The sequence below is a fragment of the Mirounga leonina genome, unplaced genomic scaffold (genome assembly GCF_011800145.1).
Source record: "Mirounga leonina isolate KUSES-001 unplaced genomic scaffold, KU_Mleo_1.0 Mir_169, whole genome shotgun sequence".
NCBI classification, from domain to species: domain Eukaryota; kingdom Metazoa; phylum Chordata; class Mammalia; order Carnivora; family Phocidae; genus Mirounga; species Mirounga leonina.
The window spans coordinates 2,176,497-2,201,273 of record NW_023270431.1 but is presented as its reverse complement, the minus strand read 5'-3'; the positions used below and the strand labels follow the sequence as shown (position 1 = coordinate 2,201,273).

The 24,777-nt window shown below is 36.6% G+C and overlaps 1 protein-coding gene across 3 annotated transcripts in view; it reads right to left on the bottom strand.

Moving 5' to 3' along the window:
* The window catches only part of SAMSN1 (SAM domain, SH3 domain and nuclear localization signals 1), a 248,619-nt gene that overhangs the window by 32,490 nt on the left and 191,352 nt on the right, over positions 1–24,777 (bottom strand). Inside the window, exon 1 of one of the 3 annotated variants that reach the window (XM_035015132.1) lies at positions 16,075–16,282. The exons of the other annotated variants lie outside the window; for them this stretch is intronic. Coding sequence (XP_034871023.1) covers positions 16,075–16,131 — 57 coding nt within the window. The 5' untranslated portion in view covers positions 16,132–16,282. Of the gene's footprint in view, positions 1–16,074; positions 16,283–24,777 lie in introns of those variants that run through there. 3 annotated transcript variants of the gene reach the window in all.

Here is a 24,777-nt window from a genome sequence, read left to right as displayed (position 1 = left end):
GATACATGAGGTGAATTGTACTATTCTGTTATTGCATATGCTTAAAGTTTCCCATAGTAAAATATTCGGCTAAAAAAAAAAGAGAGAGAAACGTACCTAATAATAGCAAAAATAAGAGTTAATCATGTGCAGGGGCCGGGAGGTACATGGGAAACCTACTTTCCTCTTAATTTTGCTGTGAATCTGAAACTGTCTAGTCTTTAAAAAAAAAGTTAATGGTTACACAACTTTCTAAGGAACCAAATATCATTAATACTGCTTACATCATAGTTGTTTGGAAGTACAGACATATTTAAGGAGAAAATAAAGTTCTGCTTTCCAAGTTTATTTTAGAACAACCAACTTTCTAATACAGATGCACGTTATTAGATTGCGTTTTGAAGACTCTCTGCAATTACACGGTACAGATTACTTTCTTCCACTTAGTCTACTTGGCTTCCACAATAAAAAGGCTGAATGAATAGTGTCATATGGGGTGTTTGAACACATCTGTGTGTGTCCCTACACAATGCAATGAATAATATAAAAGAACGTAAGAGGATTCATTTTTTTGTTACATTTTTTTCCCTCTAGTTTTGTATAACAATTCTAATTATTACGGAATGTCATGTTATGATATAAAGCTGACAGTGTTCTTAGAAATGATCTAGTCCTTTTCAGTGAGGAAATTTACAGGAACCAGAACTTGAAAAAATAAACTTTTTTTTTCAGTTCTCCACCCTGATGTACGCTCAACTCTGCCATCCCATTCCAAAGTTTCGATCAGTTGTCTTCTATTTTCAAAGAAACTTGCTATCTGAGCAGGATGGAAATTTGGAAAGTTTTCTTGATTGAACGAACGGAACTGAATCGGATTCTTAGAACAACGGCCAGCCTAAATTTATCAACATGAAGGACAACTGAGGATCTCTTTTTGGAAACGTGAATCAACCTTTTGACCAAAACCAAGACAACTAGACCCTTATTTTCATTTCTTAACCAGCCATCAACTTTTGGGGTCTTCAAGTAAAATCTTATCTCCAGCATGACTGGTAAGGCCCTGGTGGAAAAGTTTCACAGTCTATTTCAAAGAAAAAATTTACATATCTGAGTCAGACATCCGCAGTATTTTGAAATACACTGGCAAATTAAAGATTACACCCTCTCTGCCAGTGAGTTCTCACATCTTCTAAATACTGCACATAGAGCGATGGTTAGTAATATGCTCTTGAAGATCAGAATTGTTTCAGCATGCACTTGTATGAATATTCTATAATAATAGTATGCTAAATGTCATTAGCTAGTCAGGCTTTATCCAAAGGCATTCAAGGATTTAATTGTTCTAACTTAACTCAGGTGCTGAGATCTTTTGATGAGTGTGAAACAAATTTAACTCACTTAAAATAACCTGTTAGGATTGCTTCAGTGTTAAATAATGACACTATCATATGGTGTCAATGAAGGATGGTTGTGTGTCGGGGTTGAAGAGTAAAAGACAACTGGAGCTGTGAGACATAACCTTCAACAACATTTCCACCCCGAGTAAAGGCCACCCGATGCTCAAACATACAGTAGTGCTCTAAATATTGTTAATGTAGAGCTGGACTCTTAGGACAAAAGTTAGTTCACTTGATCTCTCTGGTTCAGTATCTTTTCTGGCAACTGCAAAATATCTAAAGGAAGTGCAGATTCTGATTCCACGCTGGTGTTTGAAAGTTGTGTCAAAATTTCCACGTGAAAGCTTTCCTCTCAGAAGTTGATGTGCCCCTAGAGATGTTTTTGTGCAAATTGAAACTGCCTCAAAAGAAACTAGATCTAAAAAAAAAAAAATCAATGCAAAATGATCCATAACCTATAAAAGTGGTTATTCATATCAGCCTGTTTAATGTAACAAAACAAGTTTTGTGAGTAAAAAAGACTTGGATATTTAAAATTCTCAGTTGCGCCTCTGCATGGTTTATTACTGTATGTCATGATTTACATTATATCCATAGATTGTAAGTCAGGCTGCAGTTTTAAGAATTGAATAGAAATTAGGATATTCTATTTTAGTTGAAAAGAGGTTTTAAAATAAATAATACTGATATGTCTCAAATATCTTGTTTTCAGGTAAAAAGCCTAATGTGGCAAAAGTTCAGTCACTTGATATCACCGATTCCTACAAAATCCTACAGAATAAAAAGGAGATGAAAAACTTCAAAAAATGTGACCACGATCAGGCTACTCTGAACTGCTCAGCTTCTTATCTTCTTGATTTTAAAACTTCTGCTTGGCCCGCTCACTCCTAGACTATTGTTATAGCTCGTGGTCTATTCCTTCTTTCTCTTTGACTACTAAATGGTCCCTCTTGATCCTCCCGGAATTGCTTCATTATACCACTGCTTCCTTGAAATCTTCAAGAATTTCTCCAGGGAACCCATGTTCATAGCTGCTCTAGCCCTCAGTGGCTTCTCTGCCTGCTTTCATGCTGGAAGGCAGATGTGCCAACCAAAGGCTCTCACTGCTTATATCCACTTGCCCCTGAGCAGCTGCTTTGATTATGCCTTCTGAGCCATCCACCTGCACTCTTGGAAATCTGTGTTTGCTCACTTTGGGGAGTTTGGACACATATGCAAAATGCAGGATACCCCTCATGCATTCTTTCAGCCTCCACATCTGCTCAATTTTTTCTTGAAATCTCTGTTGTAGGCATTTATTTTCATCACTGCTAGTCACATATATGCTTATAGCCTCATTCCTGAGCCAATTGCTAACATTTAGCTTCTTAGTCCCTAAACTCTTGCCTTTCCAGTCATCTAACATCACACCATTGAACGAATTTTCCAAAAATACCACTTCTTATCATTTCGTTCCTCTCAAAATGTAAAGTTTGCTCCGCATTGTTAGGATGGTTACTGAGGATTTGTTCCATGTCAAGTGATCTATCTATGATTATATTACCCTCTGAGCTAGGTATTGATTTCTCCAGTTTACAGATGAGGAAAACGGAGGCTCAGAGAGTTTAAGTAGCTCTTCCTTAGTGAAATAAAGCTCAAACTCAGCATGCTGCACTTCATGATTCCCCATGGTATCAGGTAATGGTAGTCAGTCTGATTTGGCAGAACTTCTGGCAATTCTTGCTGGTCAGAATGGACACATTCACTTATGCTTCTAAGCTGTTGCTCATGCTGTTTTTTTGGTTTCTGTTCGTTTGTTTTCCAAGAAATGTCCTTCCTCTTTTTTCCCACCTACTCATATCCAGTCCATTCTTCAAGGGCAGGAGCCAGTCCCACCTTCCCTATGAGATCACACGCCAATGCCTCCCCAGTTTAGCACACACTCTTGCTCATGTTCTTAAGTGCTAGAGTACCTATGTAGAAAAATCCTACAGTTGTGAGGCTTGGGAATACCACAGCAGATGACAAATCACACATTCCTCTTCAAGTTAAATGTCCAAAAGCCATATATTTCATGGTTAACACAAAAGCAAATTATAATTCGATCATGTTATAGCCAAGGAAGATAATTTGCTGATGTCTAATTAAAGACTATAAGGTGTTGCATTATGCAATTCGACATAAATATATTAAGTGGCTTCTGTGGCTAAACTTTATGCTTGGGGTCAAGCTGTCTGTATGAATAAGACAAGAATCTATCCTGGAGGAATTTGCGCTCTATTGGTGCCATCAACCAAATAACTTCAATCCCTAAGAGCTAAATAGAACCATATTCAAATGAATGGTATACAAATACAGAAGCAGTTCCTAAAGCAGATTATATTTATTCACAAAATAAATGAACTTAATAATGTATAATAGATGTCAACTTGGAAATTTATATTCATCCATTTATGAATACTTATTTGCACTGACTACTTAGTACATTAAAGGCATTTTGTATACACGTCTTTATTATTTATAGTCAGTCTAAAGAAAGAGACATTAAAATGATGAGAAAATTTTAAATCAGCTGAAATCAGTATAGTTTGAATTTGCCTCAAAAATTATTTACCCTGAGAGATTATATAGTTGTTAACTGAGGGATTCTTTAGAAATCTCCAGACCCAAAGATGGTGATTGCTAAAACGATGACAAAATAACAAAAAGGTGATGGCCCACACACTGTATATTAAATGGAAAACTGGATAGCAAAAATGCCACAACCAAATATAGATGATTCAAATTTCCAGTTGTAAAAATATGCATTATCCTTCCATAATCTAGAAATTGGCTATCTATTGTGTGCATATTAGATTTCTCCTACTTAAACCAAGTATTAAATATTTTAATTGTTGACACGTAATTATCAACTATTTCCATCCTATAGCTAAGCTTCAAAAACAAATAATCTTGCAAATAAACTGTATACATAATACATTTATAAATAACTGTATAAATAATCCTCCTGGATAGGTTATGGCTAAGAAAAGAGGATAATAGTGAATATGATGGTAAAAGAAGGCAACAGTTATTTAGGAGAAGAAGAATTTTCTTTTCTCTTTCTTTTTTTTTTAAAGTAGGCTCCAGGCCCAATGTGGGGCTTGAACTCCTGCTCCACCGACTGAGCCAGCCAGGCGCCCCCGGAGAAGAATTTTCATTGTTGTTGTTTTTGTTTGTTTTTTTAAGTAGGCTCCCCATTGGGGCCTGAACTCAACCCTGAGATCAAGACCTGAGCTGAGATCAAGAGTTGGATGCTTAACCAAAGGAGCCACCCAGGTGTCTTGGAGAAGAATAATTTTTCAAGTACTAAACGTAACAGGCCTTCATGTTTTGAGCATAATCTTAAGTATCAAAATTCTTGTTTTCTTAACAAATGCCTCTTCCTCTATTCTACCTTTTCATGAACTTAGACTTAGTTTTTTTTTCCCCTTTTCAATAATCAGAGGAAAAGGCTTGGAAATGCTTCATTAGCTGACACATACCAAGAATGTAGTTTTAAGTCTGTCAAGATACTTTTGAACATACTTATTAGTTGAATGCTGACTAAACTTTAGGTCCCTGAACAATTTCCTAACATATTTACCCATCAAATGTTTATACCACTAAACCCAGTTACTCCAGTTTAAAAAATAAAATCATCACAAAGAAGCAAATATTCATTGTTTTGAAATCAGTTTTAAATAAATAAAGGAGTGGAAATTAAGCTGGGAAAAGAGAGTCCATTGAATAAACGTTTCCCCTCAAATTCTCTGGAACAAAAACTCAGTCACTTCCATTAGTCTTAAATGTCCTCTGCATTCACATGGCCTCCGGGTACATAATAACCTTTCTAAAGTTCTCCTCAAGGGATATTTTAGTCATGCAGTGATCTCCTTGAACACAAGTAATGACAAACAATAAGCTAATTCTCAAAAAGTTTTTTTTAAGTCATTTTTACTACTTTTAAATGAGTGTGTTTGATGCATGATTTTGGTCCCCCTGATTAATGGTCACCGCCAGCCCAGCTTCTGGAGTTGTAATGTTTCCGTGAGCTTCCCTCCAGCAGAGCTCGACCATTAATCCAGTGGCATACGTCAGCTCAGCAGAGCAAGGTCACTCCTCTGCTTCAAGGGGAACCTTGTTAGAAATAATAAAAGTGACAGAAAGTTCTTTTTTGCATGCTTTATGCCACCTGAGGTTGAGTGCTGCAGTTAATATCATAAAGCTTATAAACATTCCCATCTCAGGCAGCACCCGCGGCCACTCTGGTTAGGAATTTAAACGTTTTTTTCCTTAGTAAGAACAGACATGTTTATGTGGGGCAAATATACAGTATGTAATCCCAAACAAGGAAAGAATGGCTGGAAAAAAATAGTTGAAAGTTCATGCTAGGATATTTGGAAGAGATGTTTGGGTTCTGTAACTTCCTTCTGATCAGTTACATTCTCCTTATGGCAAATCTGGATTTGGCTCTATAAATATTTCATTATATTGAGGGGTTAATAGTGATGTTGAAATGTAACAGTAGGTAGAAATGAATTCCATTGATGATAATTCTTAAACTTAGAATGTCTGACAAGACTGTTTATCTTGGAAGGAATTTTCCTTTAAAATTACAAATCTACTATAATTATTTGTTTTATAGGTAGTGGCTGCTTTAAAACTGAGAAATAATTTTAGTAAGATATTCTTAATCTTAAAGTAACTTGAAACGTAGATGGCCTAACTTAGAAGATGATTGGTTGTATAATAACTAGCAATATAAAGAATATATACCCATAAGCATTATAAAGTTTATATATTTAATTACTCATTTTGTTACTTTTACTTAATTAAAAAATAATCAAAGTTGCATAGCTGTAACCATGTGAAATATTCAGAAAATAATTTAAACCAAATATCCAGATTAATGCCTAGACATATCACTATGTGTATTATAAAATAGAATTTGCTACAAGGTAAACCTGCCTTAAATCTACTTCAGGAATTTAAATTATTTAAATTATTAAAAACACAGAAAGGAGACTTCATTATTTATATTTAGTTGTGTTCATTGTATGTATATAGAGAAAAGGTGGGGCCAGGTGGTAACTCAGGCTTATCCTTTCTAGGAAACCAGTTCCTTGGCCAGGTCTCCATGTCCAATGCCAAGCTCTCACTTCATCAGGTCCAGAAACTTTATTTTTTAAGCTTTCTGAAATAAACAATCTCTGAAGGACTGACTCATAAAGTAATGTAATAAGATACCAAAAATGGCAATGGCAAGTATTGGTTAGGTATGAGAAATTCAACTGTCAAGAAGAATACATACTCTGGTTGACTTATCAAAGAATTTTTTTCCCCTGGAGGAAACACTATACGAGACAGAAGATCATTGTTGGAAGTTTGTTTCCTTACGTATAGTAAAGCTACAGTAACTAGGTGGTATCCAGGGCTAGAGACATGAAATTACATAGCCTGAATTACTCATCTTACTCAGTGAGCAAGTCCGCTGAGCCAAATGGAATATTTGCTTTGGTTGATCTATGTTGTTCTTCAGACACTGACACATTTCTACTCTTCAACTCTTTTTTGGGTTCTGGCAAAGCAAGCCGTTTTGCTATTTTTTTTTTTTTTTTTACTCTTCAGACATTAAATCACCATGTTTGATTATTGTTTTGTTTCATTACATTCTGATTCTAAGAATGGTTGCTTTGCTTTATGTGGGTGTTGCCCAGATCTTTGTCAGCAACCCATTTGTAAACTATGTCCTCGGGTAGAGTACTTTTTAGATGAGTAATATTATCCATTAGTCATTTCACACTCATTTTACACACATTGAGAAATCATGACTGTTCTGTATGATAAATATTTTTGGCAGTAGCCAAAGTATAATAGGAAGCACATGGAGTCTGAAAGTCAGGCAGACTTGAGTTTAGTCCCCCTTGTTTCCCAACAAAAATTCCAGGGATGCAGATATGCATAAGGTACATCCCCTGTTCTTGATGGTAACTCTGGTTGGGAGGGCATATTGGAATAAACTGTATTATAAGAAACAATAGAGGTGTGGAACAGGCACTGTGAAAACAGGAGAGTGAGATTCTTAATGGACCATGTACTATGTGCTAGAAAATTTCCATATGGTAATTAACTAAATCCTCACATCAATCCTACATGGCATGCTCTCATACAGCCCTTCCTCAGATAAGCACACTGAGACTCAAAAGGGGTTTATAAAATGTTCAATGTCCTCTGGTGAGGAAATACCAAAATAGGACCTCAAGATCAAGTCTATATGACTTTAGTTCACATTCCCTACTGCTCTGCCAGGATGCCCTCTAAGACATTACCTTGGCCTAATTGGTGGAGGCTTTGTTGAGGGTTTAACAGTCCAGCTAGATAGGTGATTTTCATCTGTAGCCAGAAAGCCACTGGCCAAGGGGGCAGAGCAGGCACTTTACTTTTATTAATTTTCAAATGATTCTTAATAGAGGCCTAGTGGGATGTAGCAGAGGTAAGTTTGGATGGAAGGAAAGAACAAGGAAAAAGACTGGACAGTGTGGGTAAAAGGGAGTCAACTGTAGCGAGGTCAGTGGGGCTGGCCGAATTAGGGGACTGGTCAACTGGAGGTGGAAGAGGGATTTAGGGCAATTGGAAGGAAGGAAGCAGCTGAAAATCAAATCCTCACAGTTAGTAGAACTTCACGGACTGTGTCATGAACTGCATTTTAATTTTTCCCAAAATTTGTATGTTCAAGACCTAATCCCTAGTACCTCGGAATATGACTATATTTGGAGATGGGGCCTTTAAAGAGGTGATTATGTTAAAATGGGGCTGTTAGGGTAGGCCCTAATCCAATCCTACTGGTGTCCTTATAAGAAGATGAGCTTTACTGATTGAGCCACCCAGGTGTCCCATGAAGATAAGCTTTGGACGCAGAGAGAGAGACATCAGGGGTGTACATGGACAGAGGACTGACCAAATGAAGAGGAGTAATGGGTGGCCATCTCCTAGCCAATGAGAGAGGCCTGAAACAGATCCTCCCCTCAGGACCCACAGAGGACACCAGCCCCCAGACACCCTGATCTTGGACTTCCAACCTCCAGAGCTGTGAGACAATACATTTCTGTTTGTTAAGCCACCCAGCCCATTGTATGTTGTTAAACTCCTACCAGCGAAGCTCATCATGGCGGGGGAGAAAAGAGGCCAGCTGTGCTGACAAATGGCTCTATGTATAGAAGAATCACTTCGTCTACCACTAGAGACAGCTTAAAAACCTCTTCTATTCTTACTAATCAATTCTTAATGTAGGACATTTTTGTTCTCTGCTAAGAAGCTAATTATGAATGTCTTGTTTCTAAAAGTTCACCTAAATCCTTAACACTAGAAAGGAAGAGAAATGGATCAGTTTGGTAATGCTAAATTTGGAAACTTGGATATGTAGAGTATGGAGTTAATTCCATTAGAAAAAAACACAATCTTCAGGGATGATGAAGCAATTTGTCTCCAAAGCAAGGCAAGGAAAGATTAAAGAGATGTGTCTCATTAAATTGATTTTTAACAAATCCAGTGCATTGGTAGTCAAAGTAGTGACTTGATACTCTTCCCATAGGATATAATATCCAAATTTCCAAAGAAAGGAAGGCTACACTTTTGTTATCCTCTCAGCCATTTGTCTCCTGAACTTCCTGTATGCTGTGTGGACACTGTGGTTCTTTGATTTTTTTTTTTTTTCCCAAGTTTAGCCAACCCATTTGGCCCTGTTTTTTGGCTACTTGCTTGCAATACAACTTGATTATAGATTCATATTCTGTAAAATGGGAAGGTTAGATGAATTAGTGCTTTGTTTTGAGAAAAGTTTTCAAGGCTAAAATTATTTAACTCAAGCAAACATGATGAAATGAGCAAATTATTTGTTCATCTCTTCTGATTTGAGGTGCACTAGGCATGAGAAGTTCAACAAGAAATTGTAGTTTGGAGGAAGAGAAAATCTGGGGAAGTGACATCGATTTTGGGGTGAATTTCTGGTGGTGTGACACAGAAATATAGGCATTTCTCCTGGGAATGTGGGCACCAATTAGAAACGAGAACAATGTAGGGCAGTGGCGGCCTTTCTGTTCACCAGCTTTTCAACACATGTGGTGTGAAGTTTCCTGTACATATAATATGTACAAACAGATCCCAGACTTAACATCTCGGCATCCATCCTGCCACTCCCCTTGTGTGAGCCACCATCGTGTCTTGCCTAGTTTCTGTAGGAGCCTCCTAACTGGTATCTCCTCCCTATTTTCTCTCTAGGTCCTTTCAGTATTTTTGAATCCCAAAAGACAGAATAAGCCCACTAAAATGTAACCCAGATCCTTCCTTTCTCAACATTTTTCAATACTAGCCCAAATCCTTACAATGACCTAGAAGCCCTCTGCGATCCTGCTCTTTGGGAACATTCTTCCCCTTGTGCACTCTGTTCCACTGTTTCTCAAACACATTAGGGACACTCCCGCCTCAAGGCTTTTGGACTTGCTCTCCCTTCTATGAATATAATTTCATCAGTCAAACTCGTGGGCAGCTCTTTCATTTCCTTCTGGACCTTTTTCAAATGTCCCATTCTCACCAAATCTTTCCTGGTGTCTTGTATTCCTTCCCTTTTTAGCACTACTTAACATACGATATATTTAAAATATTTCTCTTGCAAAAAAAAAAAAAATTTTTCTCTTGCTTGCTGTGTGTCATCCCCAGTAAATGTCGATTCTGTGAGGGCAGGGAGCTTTGTTTTATTCACCACTGTATTCCCAGCATATGGTCTACATTGTCTATAGTAAGCACTCAAGAGATATTTGTTGTATTGAATGAATGAATGAAGAGTAAATGGATTAATCAATCACTTTCTAATCTTTTGAAAAGATTAATAGAAAAAATGTTTCCAGATTGGGTAACTAAAAGCTCTTGATGCTCAGGCACATTCTATATTAAGTAATCAAAATATTTGAAGATGGAATCCAATCATTAGTATTTCTTAAGGTTCTTCAGTGATTCAAATGTGCAACCTAGGTTGAGAACCATCAATGTAAACATTTCTGAACTTTAAAGTTCTCAGAGAACTGATAGGTATCTAGGGAGGCCAGCGAGTCAGCACTTGTAACAGAGCTGCTGGTCTGTATGACCACATGAGCAGCAAGCATTTAGACCCATGTTCAACTCGACCTTGGTGGCCCCGTGATACCTTTTAACATGATCTGTACTCTGTTTTCTCCTGACCTGTTTTGTTTTAGTTTTGGATCATAATTTATTTAGTTTTGGATCATAATTTAACTTTCTTGGAAAACAAAGGTGACATAGTACTAACTAAATACATAAATGAACAGAACCTCCGGGAGAGTTTTTTCGGATATGGAGAGGAGTAATAATCAAAAGTAAAAATAAACATTTATTTACACCCATCATTTTGTAAATGGAAAAAGTATTTCCTCCATTATATATCATATCTCTTATCTGGGATCACTTTGAAAAGCCAGAACATTCAACTGAATTTATCTAAATTAAAGTCCAAAATTACACACCAGTTGAAGAAGCAAAAAGAAGTAACGGGGGGAAATCCACAGGTTTAGAAGAAGAAAAGCTGTCCCCTCTAATCTTGAATAATTTTTTTTTTTTTTTTTCCCCAGCTATGATACCTTGAGGAAAGTATTTCACTCTGGAGAGGCAATGCCATAAGCTCCTTCTGTAAGTGCCTGGCCTAAAGTAAGAACCTGTACATGTGAACATTTCTTCCCTTAACTGGTTCGACAAGAGTTAAAATGTATCTCAGCAGTCCTGATAGGAAAAGCAATGAAGAAAGCTCTTTAATGCCCCAACTATGTGTCACCCTTGTCTAGGAGCATAAATTTGCACAGCGGGCAGTGCACTGAAAACAGCTCATAATCAACTCATCACCTCTCATCATTGCTAGGATCGAATGCAAATGGGAAAGAATGCCACTTCAGTCATTGCTAGGGAAAATTAGCATCTGTGACACTAATGGTGTCTCATTTAGTATGTACTTTAGATTTAAAAATGTAAAAAAAAAAAAGCTATTTCCAGAACTGCCATTATTCCAGTGTTTCCCTTTAAAATAATAGTGGTATTTGAATCTCCTTTACTCAAAAAAAAAATCCTGCTAACACAGATCATTAATCCCAGCCGAATAAAGGCCAAGTTGTTCTAATTACAGTTGCAGAGTTTCATTTATCTATTCCTTTTCCGTTTTCGAAGTTTCTACCATATTCCCTGACCTGGAACAAAGGTCTATGGTTATGTAAAGGTGGGCCTCTCCAGAGATTCTTTTTTTTTCCTTTTAGATTTTATTTATTTATTTGACAGAGAGAGACACAGCAGGAGATGGAACACAAGCAGGGGGAGTGGGAGAGGGAGAAGCAGGTTTCCCATGGAGCAGGGAGCCCAATGCGAGGCTCAATCCCAGGACCCTGGGATCATGACCCGAGCCAAAGGCAGACGCTTAATGACTGAGCCACCCAGGCACCCCATCTCTCTGGAGATTCTTGTACAACATTTGCTGTGCTGGAGTCCTTAAAATAAAACTTAAGAATGAATTACAGTTGCATTTATACACAAAACATACAAACTTTCTTATGAACACATTAACAGACTTAGTACCAAGGGAAATGAAAGTACACTGCGCTAATGGGTATCCATACTTGAATCAGGATACATAGAGTAGACACAAGAAACTCCATTCACTCTATACATGTTTGTTAGGGGCCTACTACATTGAAGGTGGTATGCTAGGGACAGGAGGGAGATATGTGGCTATACTTAATCTCAGGATTAGGTCATGATTTTTTTTTTTGACAATTTGAACATTTGAATAGTTTAAAAATTGTTGTTGTTTTACAATTTTAAGTTTTGAAGCTTGAGTGGACACCTGGAGGGATTTTGTTGGTAGCATTCTTGTATCAGAGACAGGAATGGAGGACTTCTAAATTCCTTTCCAACTTACGGAGGCTCTTAAACATATGTTCTTTCTGGTTTCCATAAAACATATTTGTTAATTAAGACAGAAATAGGAGTCATATCTACAGTTCCTATGCTAGTAATAGCAGCATAATAAGAACAGAAATACTAGAAATTGACATATGTATTTCACATCTCACAGTTGCATTTTTCATCTGACTGTGTTTCTGCTCAAGTTAATTAATCTTCTCTATGCCTTCTCATCTATGAGCTAAGTAAGAGTGATTCACAGAGTTGTTAGAAATATTAAATATTAGGGGCGCCTGGGTAGCTCAGTCGGTCAAGTGTCTGCCTTCGGCTCAGGCCATTATCCCAGGGGTCCTGGGATTGAGCCCTGCGTTGGGCTCTGCTTCTCCCTCGGCCCCTCCCCTGCTCATGCTCGCTCTCTCAAATAAATAAAATCTTGAAAAAAAAATTATTAGTGTACAAGAAGCTCACAATAAATATAGAAAAATAAAACATTTCAGTTGGAAAAAGTCATGGAAAATCATGTTCTATAATTTAAGCATTTATATAGTGTAATGAGATCATATCTTACCAAATCTGAATCCTAGATACGCTTAAAATTTTTAAAAATCACTATCAGTAGTGGGCACTAGTGATGAGAAGGCAAAAACAAACTTCAAAAAGCAAAGTATAGAACCTTGCGTGTATGTTAGGCAAGGCTATTTTTGAGTGATTAATCTAAATGTAGAGTACTTAGCCACTATTCATCAAATTTCTTTAGTAATTTAGAATTTACCTACATACACCATAGAGAGTTCTGAGACACAAATTAAACTTGTTGGAATTTATTTACATTCCAGTATACATAGTGGGTTTCTTTTGTTAATACTTCTCCAAGGCCTTCCCAGTTTCCCTTATAGAATATCTCGGGTCTCACTCCCTTAACCTACACTATGAAGCCCTTATAACAAATATGAATACTATTGGTCCGATTTATGAGCTATCTGAAGGAAAGATCCCATACCAAAAAAGGAGAAACAGGTATAAAGGGTGAAAAAGATGACATATTAATGATAAAGATGGTAAAACTGTATTTTAATTATTTTTTTTGAGTCGTGGACGTGTCTATTGGTAAGGCTTGTGAATGTAAGAAAATAATAAATCATTTTGTATATAGACTCCTATAAAATCTGTTGCTACATTTTATATCCGTGAATGTTTTGAACTTTCTCACAATCATAGGACCTACTTAAAAATACTCATAACAAAGTCCTTCTCCATTGATTTCCTTTTCAAATGATCAGTTCCATAATTTTTATCTGAGGTGACATTAGGTATAATATGCATTCACCATTTGAATTGGGTACTAGGTCACCTGAACTATAACGCACAGGAGTTAACACAAACTAGATGATTCAATAATGGTTCCCTCATTTTTAATGCTGTTGCTCTTTACCTACTGTAGCCTTCACAATAAAAAACAAGAAAATCTCTCTCAGACATTCTGTAAGAGTATAGTGCAAGGAGTATGTCTTTCTGGGTCAGGAAATGTGAACTATTGTTTGGTCCCATAGTTAATCAGCACAGACTGTGTTATTCCCCATATTTCAGGCTGAATTCTTGATGGTTCTATTCTATCTTTCTTTTTTTTTTTTAAGATTTTATTTATTTATTTGAGAGAGAGAGAATGAGAGACAGAGAGCATGAGAGGGAGGAGGGTCAGAGGGAGAAGCAGACTCCCCTCCAAGCAGGGAGCCCGATGCGGGACTCGATCCTGGGACTCCAGGATCATGACCTGAGCCGAAGGCAGTCGCTTAACCAACTGAGCCACCCAGGCGCCCCTGGTTCTATTCTATCTTTCTAGACACAGGCCGTATGATCCTTTCCAGTAGATGAAGGAATTTGCACTCTTCATTCTACTAGCCATTTATTTGTAGGGATCATCTCTTTCACCTTTTAGGGATTCTGCTGTTTTTCCATAAAATTCACAAAGAAAATTACCCAGTAAAATAAATAAATGTGAATTGAAGAGGATTTGTTTCTAAGACATAAGTATAATAATTAGAAAAATATTACCTCAATATAAAAGGAAAGGCCTTAGTGGACCTGGAATATACAAAAAACATACTTGTACATATACACTCACATATCTCTTCAAATTCATGTAGAATGAAATCACTCATCTAAAGAAAATGGAACTCCATTCACAACAAAAGTTAATGTTTCCAATGTGATTATTCTCTGTGATGTATTTTATTCCCAGATAGATGTTATCAAATATATTTTTATTTAAAGGAACAAAGAAGTCAATATGATGAACAATACTCCACTTATATTTCAACGGTTCCTGCAATTAAGGCAAATGATGATGACAGACTAAAGTATTATTTTGAAAATAGTTCAATGACATAAAAATGACAGTTAACTACATAATGCAGTTCTTGTGAGATAATTTCACTTGAGATTTTAAGTACTTGAAGGAGAAAACCTCTGTTTCATATTAACTTTTATGGTCTTCCTAAAACCTACTATTGTCAACTCAATATTAGTTACATTTAATTGAGTAAATTCTATATAAAATTAATCTTAAGTATAAAAGTGATGTTTTTAGAAATTTTTTTTTCTCTTTGGGAAACACTGCTGTGAGTTTTTATTATATTAGGGAAAAAGACAGAAATCATGATACATTATCCAGTTGTTATTTTTAACAAAGATGCTTGACTTAGTTTTTAAAGATTGGGAATCATTTATTTTTTAGTTTTCTTCAGACAGGTTGTATAGTAACTTGCAAAGATTTACAAAATATTGACCATTGTTCAATGCCACATCAATTTAGAAGTTCACAATCAATTCCCAACTCTTTTCTCTCAAAACGAGTGCCAAGCAAATAAAAACCAATAATAGATAATATGTCAGTCCTCTAAAAATACATCTGACCTCAGCTATAGTTTATTCACAAATAGATTAAAAATGTTATTTATCTAGGGAACTCAAGAAATGTATAAGTATTGGGGAAGACCTTTGAACCCAGTATTTCATAGTTTCTTTCATGTTATTAATGAAACTAATTTAGAGCTCTACAATAGAATCTAAACTTTGTTATCTCATGCTGTACTTTTTTTTTAAAAGTGACAATTATTGTCAAGACAAAAATAGCATAACATTCCAAATAGAACCAGTTTGACAAATCTATCAATATATGGGGTTTTGATGCTTCTTAAAATATAACCCAATCCTCTCTCTTAGTAGAGTGTTAGTTCAAGCAAGAGTAGGAAAAATAATCTTTTCAACAAGCTATCATATTTTAATACAAAAAAATGGAAAAAAGCAAATATTTAGCCAAAACATCTCTCTTTTACAATCTTCTCATAATTAAAAGTATTATGAGAGCTGAATACGTGAGGGATAAAATGCATTCAGTTAAATAAACATTGACAACTTTATAGTCATTAAAAATGTTCAAGAGTATTTCATAATATCAACCTTTTGGAGACTACCACATTGATTTCCATGAAGTTGGATCTAAGCTCAAACTTCAGTTACAAAGGTAAATGATCAAATATACACTATAAGGGAAAATTACAGAGACAGTAATTGTCAAGTATTATTTAGCACCTAGTTGGCATTTCAACGTTCATGCTTGCCCTGAGGCATTCAGCCTATGGTTGAATTGATTTATGACTGACAAGAGAAGAACAATGTGTGTGTGTGTGTGTGTTTATTCTACTAAATGGTTTTGTTTTGTTTGTCTATGAAATTACCTTACCTTTGGTTTTTGATGTTTCTCCTTCTCTGAAGCATTGGATGGTTTTCTCTTCAGCATTTTGAATTCAGACTACTCCAAGCGAGTGCACTTTCTTTTGTACAGAAACAACTGAAGGCTGTCAGCACTGTGCCGTCTATGATGTGTAGCAGATAAGTTTGAGCCCAGTGACCTGCCACTTCCTACTTTGGTCAGGATATGACTTCATATCTACATGGGTAAAGTTTTTTTTTTTTTTAAACGGTAATTCTTTGGTAACTCATGTTCTGTATCTTGCTATCCTTTATGAGGTTGATTCCTAAATCTCACACTTTGAAATGCCTGCAGTTACCATTACGGCCATAAGGATTCAAAATAAAGATTTTTTTTTTTTTTTAGTTTATATGAAAATAAAAATCTATAACACATTCTCTGGATGGAGAGAGGAAAATATCTGAGATAAAACTTGGGATGTGGGCATCTTACTGTTAAAAAAATGAAGAGAATACTCAGGGTAGCCAATTTTATACTTCTAAGTAAACTCTGTTATAAGATGAAATAAACTAGACTTTATGCACTACTCATCCTACTTAAAGCACGGATGCATATACTAAAAGACAGAGTATGGATGAAATTAATATAAATATAAATAAGAATGTGACTTCAGAATTCAGTGATTACACATATTGTTACTTTCTAAACACATTACTATGTTGTCAAGCCCTGATTAATATGAAAATCAGTGAAACAGAAGCCTGCCTTAACTGGATGTCTCTTCTGCCACAAACCGCAGTGCCATCTACTGATAACTGCTATTTCAGTGATGATCTAATGGATCAATGGTACCTTCAAATGAAGCATCCAGAGTCTCTATTTAATAGGCCTGGAATAGAGCTAATATGGCTTAGAAAGACTTTTCTCATCCAGCTAAAGGATTTAACATTTTTATTATAATGTCAAAACCAAGATACCCAGGAAGTAAAAGCAAAAAGTTCAAGCTTTCTTGTTAATTAGGGATTTACCAAAGGGAGACTCGGGGAGCGTCTAAAATTCCAGTTCTATTAAAACAGGCATATTAAGAATATCAACCTAGATTTCCATTTATTAAACCCCTGGGTTGAAAAGCAGTGGTGCCATATTCTTTTTTTTTTTAAAGATTTTATTTATTTATTTGTGAGAGAGAGAATGAGAGAGAGCACATGACAGGGGGGAGGGTCAGAGGGAGAAGCAGACTCCCTGCCAAGCAGGGAGCCCGATGCGGGACTCGATCCAGAGACTCCAGGATCATGACCTGAGCCGAAGGCAGTCGCTTAACCAACTGAGCCACCCAGGCGCCCAGTGGTGCCATATTCTTAATGAGCAGCTTCTCTAGGTCAAAACCAGCTGACTCTATTTCTCAGTCTTCCCTCATACCTCTGAGCCGATCCTCCCTGAGGCCCAGTTCTAAGAGTTCAAATTTCACTAATCATTTCATGAATATTAAATGACATGTTGTGTGCTGTTGATATACAGTCAAGAGGCTGTATATCATGCCTCTTGACTAGCTTAAAAATTGTTTATGTTCTATAATAGAATTAAAGAGATACACTTAAGATTCTGGTTAATATGCTGCTGTTTCTAGGTATTAAGAGCAATTATATTTTTAGGAATTTTAAGACTGGTATTTTCAAAATAACACCGAGGACTCTGAGGTTGGGTAATTCCCTAGAAGCCTGGTTTAGGTTCAGGCAGTGACCTAAGTATATTTTTGTTTCATCTTTTCAGGAATTGAAAGTCATGAAAAAAAAAAAATTTTTAACTGAAACATTTGCACCCTCAGTGCCCCCCTTTCTTTACCTGTGAATAGAAATTTAATTCAAATGTGAAGTTCAATCAACAACATGAGAATGATAGTACCTGCACTTAACTACAGTAATAGAGTTTTAGGGAGAATAAAAGGAAATATCAGTAAAGAGCGTACTTATTATATGACTTAGCATTTATAGAATGTCTTATGACAAGAAATGTTTGTGGATCTTAAGAAAGTAGGAGATTTCATATATTTAGGTTGGGGTGGTGTTTGCTACAAATTATATTTCTGCAATGATAACTAAAGAATAGAGAACACTCACATTCATGAGGACATACATGGACTAGACTACCTGCAGTTTTCAAATGTGTTACATTTGAGCAATGTGTATAAAATCGCAATTTATGATCTCTAGGCACTTTACCATCGTTAACACTTTAAGAAATATTTTAAAATGTAAGTAAAACAGGAATCTTTTCCTTCAGAATTACAGATGGGAGAAGCAATTTCCTAACCTTCTTTACTACTCAGGAAAGATATTTTCTGGAGATATTAAAAGACATTTGAAGTCCTATCACAATCTATGTTAAATGACTTGGTACTCAAAAAATCTCAGGTAGTAAGGTAGTAAATGCTTTCTCTCTCTCTTTCTCTTTTTTTTAATCAGTTATCTACTACATTATGGAATTCTGGGGCCACCAGGATATTTAATGAGTGACCAGAATGACCCAGCAAATTCCAAAGTCAAAGGTAGGACAAGAATGGGGTAAAGAGTATTGAACATACCTAACTCCCTATCATGATTAAACCACTAACCCACATGTTGCTTAAGACATGTTCTGAAGCAGGGAAATTGCAAAACAACAGTCTGGGTTCTTTGTTTTTACAAATTACCTTAATGGTCTTAGAACCCCAGCAGGGTGAAACAAGGTTGGGACTTTGTGGTATATATACCTGTCATTATTTCTGAGTCACAGAGGGTGAGTCAAAATTTTAAAGAAATGCAATCAAATAACAGCCTTTGGGGTATATTTTATGAGAAAATGAAGAGGACATAGAAGAGTTATTTTAGCAGTTCAACAAATATTTATTAGTGGATTGCTAATACATGAATTATCAAATTCAAATCAGAAAAGTATAGGTAAAACAAAATATGGTCTGATGTCTTTGATTCTGATATTTTGATTGCCTGAGGACCTCCTTTGCTTCCTGCCATCAGGTTGAAGACTGAAATTAGTAATGTTTGGATTAATCCTAGTCTATACCTAGACACTTATATTTGTTCAGTGGAAGGAGAGTTTTCAAATCAAATATTTTAAAATGGGACTGTGGCGGCACCTGGGTGGCTCAGTCGTTAAGCGTCTGCCTTCGGCTCGGGTCTTGATCCCGGGGTCCTTGGATCGAGCCCCACATCGGGTTCCCTGCTCCACGGGAGGCCTGCTTCTCCCTCTCCCACTCCCCCTGCTTGTGTTCCCTCTGTCGCTGTGTCTCTCTGTCAAATAAATAAATAAAATCTTTAAAAAAAAATGGGACTATGATCCCCACACCACCTTAATGTGTACACCTCCAACATGTGGACTTGGTCACAGTAAATCTAATGCTTCTGTGTATTACTGGGGCGACCATGACCAAAAGCTGTTTTAGTAACTATAACCTAAAATACTTCCGACTATATCTCTAATGCATTGTTGGAGGAAGACAACAAAGAAACATTTTCCAAGAACTTGAAAAATAAGAGAAATAAGATTGTAATCATGGAGTACAACTCTGAAATTAACATTTAATCTTTTTTTTTTTTTTAAGATTTTATTTATTTATTTGACAGAGAGATAGCGAGAGAGGGAACACAAGCAGGGGGAGTGGGAGAGGGAGAAGCAGGCCTCCCGCGGAGCAGGGAGCCCGATGTGGGACTCGATCCCCGGACCCTGGGATCATGGCCTGAGCCGAAGGCAGACGCTTAACGACTGAGCCACCCAGGCGCCCTGAAATTAACATTTAATTAAGATAGATTATCTTATGGAAAAAATGGATTGTATTCCATTTAGATCTGCAGAATTTAGTCACTTGTGATAAAGAAAAGAAGGAGTCAGTCATAAAAACAACTTAAACCTGATAGTTCTGCTTTTCTTTCTGGCTCCTCAGAGCAGGTTTCTCTCTATAGAATGGGGAAGGGAAATTTATAGAAAGAAGCCCAGTGGGGCTGCTGTGTTCTTGCCTGTTTATGGTTGCTGGAAGTGGAGATCGTACACTATCATACAAATCCCAACTCAGGATTTCTTGAAGCAAATACCATATTGATCTGATGAAGTTCTTGCAGTTCTTTACTCAATAATTCAGTTGGTAATTTCAAAGTCATTTGACCATATACAACATATTGGGTGTTGTACCCTCTACATATCTAGATTACAATATGATGGATAAAACACCTCCTTGTTTAGACTTGGGGGTTTACAGAGAAATGGTGGTATGGATATTCTCCCAGACTTAAAGTGGGGATGAAGGCAGTGGAGCCAGGGAGAAATGGTGAATTCTCTGTGAATCTCTTAGATTTCCTAGCTCTCCAATTCATTTACCCATTCTGTCTCTGGAGTCCCTATTTACTAACCCTTTTTCATAAAGGACCCAACTCCTTCCCTAAGCTCTTGAAATTCCTTCTAATGTCTTACTAATTGAAAAGCCTTGTAGTGGCTTTTCTGCTTTGCCCAGGGACCTGCTTTACAGAATGAAGAAAAGTTTTTGAAGAGATAATTGGGAGAAGAGAAAATTCTGCTCCTACTAACAGGAGGTATTAAGATGAGAGCTAAAGAAGTTTGTTTTTCCCAACGAGGCCTAAAATTAAGCATATGTATCATGAGGATTAATTTTTTTTCCAAGAACCCATATTAAGTCTATATGAGAAATTAATATTTCATCTGTTAATTTCTCTTTGTGATATGGTGCCTTGCCTGAGTTTTATCAGAGTTCTCATATCTGTTAATTTCTCTTTTTGATATGGTGCCTTGCCTGAGTTTTATCAGAGTTCTCATTCATTAATGGTGATGGGGTGATGACCAAACCACTTAGGAAGGTAGGAGGAAATCTTAATTCATTCTGCCTCACATAGAGAGAGGAGTGTAACAGAGGCAAATATCTGGGTTCAAGAAAGAGAGCTTCAGTGAACTTCAAGTATTTTATTTATTTATTTATTTATTTTTTTAAAGATTTTATTTGTCAGAGAGACAGAACACAAGCAGGGGGAGAGGCAGGCAGAGGGAGAAGCAGGCTCCCCGCCGAGCAAGGAGCCCGATGTGGGACTCGATCCCAGGACCCTGGAATCATGACCTGAGCCGAAGGCAGCCGCTTAACCAACTGAGCCACCCAGGCGTCCCGAACTTCAAGTATTTTAATTCTCTGACAAGATAATCCATCCTGCGGAGATGGATGCAGCAAGCAATTCTAGCTGGATTTCAGTAAACAACACATTTGTCTAACTATTTCTCTTAATTTTATTTTGATTTTAAGCTCAATAAGTAATCTCCTAATGATGATTTGGTTCCTTGGGTAGGTCTGTCTACAGGAGACAAATGCATTGTTCGAATGGACATCAAGTACCTAAAATACTGCAATTGTATTTCTTACCATAAATTAATGAATTGCCATGTCCCAAAAAGGGATCCACTCTTGGTATCCTCAAAATACTATCCCTCTGAGAGAGGAGAGCTGCTGGTCAGGTGCTAGATGTCTTGGAAAACCTCTTGAGAGAGAGCCTGATACCCTGCAATATTATTGCATATTTTAAATTTCCCACAAGATAATCAAGAACCTTATCTCATTATCTTAATTGTAGAAGAAGTAGAGAATTGCGATAAATAAAAAGGACCAATGGTTTAAGATAAATGGGGAACCTAAAGAATCATACAGTAAGAAACTGTTTTGAAAGAGACAAATAACTTCTAAGATCATATCTATGCCTGGCAAGATGTTGGAAAACAATATAAAAGAAGACTTAGTAAACACAAAATGAGGTGTACCAGTTCCAAAGTGACAAAAATAATTAGGAGAGCTAAGTTCAAAATAAGTACAAATTATTCAGATTATTCAATAAATTGTAACTATATACTTTCTAAGTGGTTGCCACAAGTAATAAAATAAAATTTCATCTATCTATGATTCAAAGTTACCATACTCATGAAGTAATCTTATTCTCAAAGTTAATAATAATGAGTATCCATTTGAGTGCTTATTATATGCTTATACTGAGTGTTTTACCCATATTTCCAATGTAACCCTCAGAAAATCTCCATGAGCTGGTCTAATGTTACCATGGTCAACTTCCAGGTGAAGTTAGGTGAAGTGTCCAGTATGCACAGCTAGGAAGTGATAGAGTCAGGATTCAATCCAAAGCCTCAGCTCGTAACCATCATTCTCTATCATAGTTATGCTTTGGCATATTTAAAGACCTGCTATAAAGTAGAAATGATTTATTTGGGGGTTAGGTTCCAAATGATAAAGACTGGGAGGAGAGTAATGCTGAGCTACTGGTTGGAGACAGTGTTTCAATTATTACGTGTATAAAATAATTTGAAACCAGTAAGTGTGCAACCCATCTAGAACCCTCTTAAACACTTAGCACCACAGGGACACCTGATACCACTTCATTTTCCTTCTCCAACCCAAGCTACTTTGTTGTGACTCTAAGAAGAGTTAAGAGCCCTTCCATGCTATCTTTAATAATAATTTCATGCTTATAAAAATCAGGGTAGGAGCATAAATTAGACTTGTCCACACTTTATGAAATTCCCTAGGTTCTGAAGTGCCCTGATGATGGCTTTTGATAAAGTATTCATCTATAGGGGCACCTGGGTGGCTCAGTCGTTAAGCGTCTGCCTTCGGCTCAGGTCGTGATCCCAGGGTTCTGGGATTCAGCCCTGCATCGGGCTCCCTGCTCGGCGGGAAGCCTGCTTCTCCCTCTCCCACTCCCCCTGCTTGTGTTCCCGCTCTCGCTGTGTCTCTCTCTGTCAAATAAATAAATCTTAAAAAAAAAAAAGTATTCATCTATAAACTGATACTATCTGTGAAGTTACTACCATGAGCACATTCTATTTCCTCCTTGATCTGGAGCTATAGCTCCCAAATTTATGTTTCTAAAATGTATTATTCTCTTAATCTTTCACTCTTAATTTCACCTGTTTTTGCTTGCTTTAATGTCACATCTAAATTATGGTCATAATTTTCACATTTCTATACTACTTTTTCCTTCAACACGTCTAAATGGCATTTTAAGTTTTGTAAAAATTAAAATGCTTACCCTAAAAAATTGAAAAAACAAAAGCTTTCCTTTCTACTCCCAGACTTCCTAGTAAATTTTTCGCTGACTCCCTGCAGTATTAAAACCATTTTTCTCATTGTTTATCATTTTTTTCAATGATACACCCATACTTTCTTGATTTATGTATGAGACATTACCTATTGATTCCTGTTTTTATCCTTGAGGATTTTGTTCTCTTTTCATTCCCCAGTTATTTAGTTAAATCATTAGTCATTATTATTTTGTAAATATTGTCTGTGGCTAAATCAAATTGTGTTTAGTGCTTTATGTTTCCTCTTTTTGTCCATTTTTAGAGCTCATGATTACATTCCTTTTTTATGGTTAGTTCCCTATGTATTGTTAAAATATCCCAGATAAATGTCCCAAATCTATCAGCTGATTAGTTTTTTAGAGAAAGAGAGAGTGAGCACCTGTGTGTGTTGGGGTGGGGGGGCAGAGGGAGCGGGATAGAGAATCTTAAGCAGGCTCCAAGCCCAGCACAGAGCATGACATGGGGTTCTAGATCTCACACCCCTGAGGTCATGACTTAACCTGAAATTAAGACTTGGACGCTTAACTGACTGAGCCACCCAGGTGCCCCTCAACTGATCAGTTTTGAATATTTAAATATAGAAATCATACTTTGTAATTTCAAATGCTCCAACATTTCAGGTTTATTTTTTCCTCTGTTCCAAGGTGGTCTGGTTGTTCTCTAAGTATACAGGGCTGAGGCTGAAATGGAACTTCTCAATCCTCTCTTGATTTGGATACTCTGTGGCCTGAATCTCATATCATCAATGTTGTCTCTTCTCTCATTTGCAGAAACACACTTTCCCGAATGGAAGTGTTCTAGGTCCTTGTAGATCCTTCACATGTGAATGGTACTTTGACCGGAAATAGAATTCTAGCCTCATTTTTCCTTAGGATTTAGAAGGCCTCTCCGTTGTCCTCTAACTTTCAGAGTTGTTATTGAGAAGTTTAATGCCGTTGTGATTCCTGATTTAGTGTATATGGACTCTGTCTCTCTCTGTGTTTCCCCTTTATCCTTGGTATGTCCTAAAATCTCATATGATGTGCCTTGATATGGGTTATTTTTACATCCCCTGTACATTCATTCAGTGGCTCTTTCAAAATGGAAACGCACAACTTTCTGGTCTGTGTTTCTTTAATAAATTCTTCATCTCTTTTTCTCTGTTCGCTCTTTCTGGAAATCTAGTTAGTGCAGTTTTAGACATCCTACTTTAATTTTTTTTTTTTTTTAAGATTATTTATTTATTTGAGAGAGAGAGAGAGAGCACAAACAGGCAGAAGGGCAGAGAGAGAGGGAGATACAGACTCACTGTTGAGCAGGGAGCCCGATGCGGGGCTCAATCCCAGGACCCTGGGATCATGACCTGAGCCGAAGGCAGACGCTTAATTGACTGAGCCATCCAGGTGTCCGATACTTTCATTCTTTTATACTTCTTTGTTCCATTTCTTTTTCTTTTCTGTTCTGTTTTTTTACATTCTAGGAAATTCCATTACTTTTTCTACTAATGATCTAATAAACATTTTTAACTATAATATTTTATTTTGCAAAAGTTCGGAATGTTCTCTTTTTATAACATTCTGTTCTTTTTATTTTTAATAAAGCAGTAAAAATTAATGAAGT